This window comes from Camelina sativa, chromosome 20 (assembly GCF_000633955.1).
Source record: "Camelina sativa cultivar DH55 chromosome 20, Cs, whole genome shotgun sequence".
Taxonomy (NCBI): domain Eukaryota; kingdom Viridiplantae; phylum Streptophyta; class Magnoliopsida; order Brassicales; family Brassicaceae; genus Camelina; species Camelina sativa.
Window position 1 is genome coordinate 20,720,580 of NC_025704.1, and position 5,040 is coordinate 20,725,619.

Genomic DNA, 5,040 nt, shown 5'->3' on the forward strand with positions numbered 1-5,040 from the left:
TTGATTCATGTTCTTGATTAATGAATGTTAAAGGAAATGGTTGATTTGAATGCATGTGGATATCTAAGGCTCAAATCAGTAAAGGTTGTGATATGCTTGTCTAAAATCTTTAAGTACAGCTCATTCAACTTGCATCATAGTACTAGTAACTTGGACATTGATTCTAGATGGTCTATTTGCTAGCTTTAGGAGCTGAGATCCCACTTTCAAACCTCACCTACCTTCTATTGTCTTGATTATTTGTTTGAGGGCAAGCAAAGACTAAGTTTGGGGGTGTTGATGTTCATATATTTTACCCTGTTTTCCCTTAGTATATTCACATCTTTTGCATCTTTTGCTATCCATTTTGACCATTATTGCATAGCTTTAGGACAAATCATGCATTAGAGTTTAGTTGCATTGCATTTGCATCTTTTCATGCATAATCAGGTGATTTTGGAGCTTAAGGAGCATGGAAGCAATGCTGAGGAGAAGTGAAGCAATCATGAAGGGAAAGCAAGAGAGTTAAGGCTGAAGAACCAAAGTCCGGAGTCCCACTCGACCGCCCACTCGACCAGACACTCAACCATGTGCAGAGAGGGACTCGACCGAGTGGAAGCTGCACGAGAGAAGCCAACTTGACTGGTCACTCGACCGAGCACCGGGTCGATTTGGCCGAGCCGCCTAGCTATTTTGTCTTTTAGCATTTTTAGGGCTTCCACTACTTTTTCTATTTAAAGACCTTGTACCCAGCAGCCACCAAGAATCCAGCTTTTGAGAATAGTCAGAAACCTAGTTTTTACCCTTTTGGGAATTATTCCTTTTGCACTTTTGTTTTTCTTAGATCTTGTACTCTTTTAAGAGAGAAAACACTAGACTCTTCAATATTGTTGGTTTCATAACTTTCAGAATATTGAGAATTCGAGTTTGATTCTTTCTCCAATATTATAGATCTTTGTTTTATCTTTCATTTGATGCAAGTTACAGTATTTTCTGGGTTTATGACTTTGATGTTCATCATGTGTTCTTGTGAGTAGTAGCTTAGGATCTTGAGAATGGGTTAGGCTGGGCTGTGTTTGAGGTTTGTTTGCTTTGGTCAAGCTTGATTGTGGTAGAATCTCTTCTAGGCTAGATGTTCTTAATGCTGATCCTATAATTGAGAGGGTAGGGTTTGATTTCAAGCATCTTAGCATCACACCAATGTTTAAGAAGCATAGATAAGGCTAGATCTAGAGCTTACCATTAGGCTTGCTAAGAGATTAGAGGTCTTGTTTGGTATGAGATATATTGCTTAATGCCTGCTTGTGTAGATTCTTTACTTTGTGAGAACAAGTCTAGAGATGCATAGGTTTGATTGTTTCTTGCCATGAGAGTGGATTAAACATGTATTAGAATAGTATGTCTAGAGATTAGCTCAAAGTTTGCTTGAGATTTGTTGACCAAGTTAGATGACCACAATGATTANCCCTCCTCAAGGCCTTCCTTCTTTATTGATTTTTAAGTCTTAATCCTGCTGTTTGATCGTTGTTTGATTCGCTTGTGTATTGCTCTGTTTTTCTTGCATTGCTCTGTTTCACGGATTTGACCAGCTCGACCCTGCACTCGATCTACACTCGTTCGAGTACTAGCTCGAGTTCATCCCCAGAACACTTGTTGATGATTTGTAGTTGTCCTGTCTTATCTTTTGTTTCATTCTAGTTGCATTTCTGTTGCATTCTCTTAGTGTCCTGTTCATTACTTGTCTTGCATTAGCTCATTAGCATAGTTTCTATTTCTGTTTTAGCTTCATATTAGTCACAATCATTCTGTTCCATTTACATTTAGCATCTAGTTCTAGTAGCTTTACTTTTCTGCTCTTTACATTTCATCAATAGGATTGTTAGTGACAAACATCCTTTGCATACTTGGCTTAACTTAGGCTCATATACACATCTTGATTGTTCACAAACTCTCAGATTGGATTGACACCTCTTATACTGCAACTGCATAAGAGGAATTGAAACACCTTACCATCCATTCATTCATACCTCACCATTGCATACATCCATCAATCCATACCACAAATATATCTTGTTTTACTGAGCCTCCTTCATGTTCAGCTTGAGAACCCGAATCTTCTCTGAGGTCTCCTGAACAAAATCTACCCCGAACATGCTCCTCTCCCCCACCTAATTCCAGCATAATGGTGTACGGCATGGCCTCCCATACAAAACCTCATAAGGAGCCATCTTAATACTCGCCTGATAGCTGTTGTTGTAAGCAAACTCTACCAGGTTTAGGTGATCTGCCCAATGGCCACCCCAATCCAACACACACATCCTCAGCAAATCCTCCAGCATCTGGATCGTCCTCTTTGACTGTCCATCTGTCTGGGGATGATAAGCTGTACTCATATGCACCTTAGTGCCCATCTCTGCCTGAAATGCCTTCCAGAACACCGAAGTGAACTTAGAATCCCTATCAGACACAATGCTCGCTGGCACCCCATGCAACCTGACTATCTCCCTCACATACTTCTTAGCCAAGACCGCTGCTCCATCAGTCTTCTTAATGGCCAGAAAATGTGCTGACTTAGTCAACCGGTCCACAATGACCCAAATAGCATCAAATGTTTGAGACACTGGCAATCCTACCACGAAATCCATCGTGATCATATACCACTTCCACTCAGGAATGGGTAGACTCTTCAGTAACCCGCCTGGAACCTGATGCTCAGCTAGCTGACACACATCGCACCTCGCGACCCAACTAGCTACATCCTTCTTCATCCCGACCCAGTGATAGTACCTCTTAAGATCACGGTACATCTTAGTTGCTCCCGGATGAATAGAAAACTTGCTCGCATGAGCCTCTCTCAGAATCTCCTTCCTCAACTCCTCATCCTTGGGCACACAAACCCGACCGTGCACCAAGATAGTACCATTATCTGAGACCTGATACTCTGAATCAACATCCTTTGAGGCATTTACCAGCCCCAAATCACTCTCCTGAGCCAACCGCACCCTACTCAGAAGATGTGCTCTATCAACCGCCTCCAACCCCAATGGTTCCTGAGACACCGCACACAAACTCAACGCACCGATCTCTCCTACCAGAGACTCCATCTCTTTCTCCTGAGCCGAAGCTACCCTCTTCCGACTCAGAGCATCTGCAACTGTGTTAGCCTTACCAGGGTGATAGGCTATCTCATGTCATAATCCGCCACCAGCTCCATCCACTGCCTCTGCCTGAAGTTCAGCTCGGGCTGAGTGAATATATACTTCAGGCTCTTATGCTCTGTAAACACCTGCACCTTTGCACCATAAAGATAAGATCTCCAAATTTTCAGGGCAAAGACTACAGCAGCCATCTCCAAATCATGAGTTGAATAGTTGACCTCATGCTTCCGCAACTGCCGCAGAGCATAGGCAATCACCTTCCCATGCTGCATCAGCACACATCCCAAACCAACTCTAGATGCATCAGTATAAACTACATAGGGTTCTCCCTGCTCAGGTAAAGCCAACACTGGCGTAGTAGTCATCATCTGCTTAAGGCTTGCAAAGCCCTCCTCACACTCCTGTGACCAAACAAAAGGAACATCCTTCCCTGTCAACTTAGTCAACGGACGTGCTCTGCTCGCAAACCCCTGCACAAACCTCCTGTAGTAACCTGCCAGACCAAGGAAACTCCTAATCTCTGTGGCATTCTACGGTCTAGGCCAATCCCTGATAGCCTGAATTTTCTCTGGATCTATAGAAACTCCCTCTGCAGAAAAAATGTGACCTAGAAAACCCATCTCACGCTGCCAAACATTGCACTTGCTCAACTTAGCAAAAAACTTCTGCTCCCACAGCTTCTCCAGAACTGCCCTCAAATGTATTGCATGCTCTTCAGGACTCTTAGAAAATACCAGGATATCGTTGATGAAAATGATGACAGACACGTCCAGAAACTCCAGAAACATGTTGTTCATCAATCTCATAAACGCTGCTGGCGCGTTAGTCAACCCGAAAGGCATCACCACAAATTCATAATGCCTATACCTCATCCTGAAAGTCGTCTTCCTCACATCGGCCTCATCTATCGGTATCTGATGATAACCCAACGCCAGATCTACCTTGGAGAACCAAGTAGCACCTCTCAACTGATCCAACAACTCATCGATTCTAGGAAGAGGGTACTTGTTCTTCACAGTGACACGGTTCAAACCCCGATAATCAATACACAACCGGAAACTCCCATCCTTCTTCTTCACAAATAACACCGGCGCTCCCCACGGTGATACACTAGGACGGATGAATCCCTTACTTAACAAATCCTCTAGCTGCTTCTTAAGTTCTGCCCTCTCTACTGGAGCCATTCTGTAAGGAGCCTTGGATAACAGCGTAGTTCCCGGTTCCAGTTCAATAGTGAAAGGATCATACCGAGATGGTGGTAATCCGTGCAATGACTGAAACACGTCCTCAAATTCTTCAACAACCGGAATATCGCTAACCGTAGACTTCCCCACTGACTCTGGCATTGATATAGTAACCAAATAAGCCTCACGATCCTTCTCGATCATCTTCCCAGCCTTAATGGCCGAGATCACGAGACTCCCCGAAGTCGGTCTAATACCCTGAAAAACCAACTTCCCTCCTGAACGCTCAAACTCCAATCTACCCCGATGGCAATCCAAATGCACCATATGCCAATGCAACATATCCATCCCGAGAATAACATCATACAACTCCACTGGACTGATAAGCAAATCCGCTAGCCACGACTCCCCTGCGATCTGAATATCAACTCCTATAGCTCGTCCAATAACCTTCAGGAACTTGCCTCCTGCAACTCTGACAATTCATGTATGCTCCCCGGGATCCCCTCTGAATCCCGCACTCTTTGCACACTTCGGAGTAATGAAGCTATGAGAAGCTCCATAATCAAACATAACATGGGACTTAAACCCGCCCACCAACAAGGTCCCTACACAAACCTTATGTGTTGAGAACCTAACAGTTTATCACAGGAAAAACATATAATATGAACCTACTGAAATTCACAAAGCTTAAGTACCAGAAATTAGACATGTGATCG

General features: G+C 43.6%; 1 protein-coding gene across 1 annotated transcript; it reads right to left on the minus strand.

The window, feature by feature from the left end:
• Positions 3,782–4,186, minus strand: LOC109131385 (RNA-directed DNA polymerase homolog; the record flags this gene model as incomplete). Its single annotated transcript, XM_019242280.1, has 1 exon — positions 3,782–4,186. A coding segment is annotated over one exon (405 nt), but the record flags the coding sequence as incomplete, so codon positions are not given.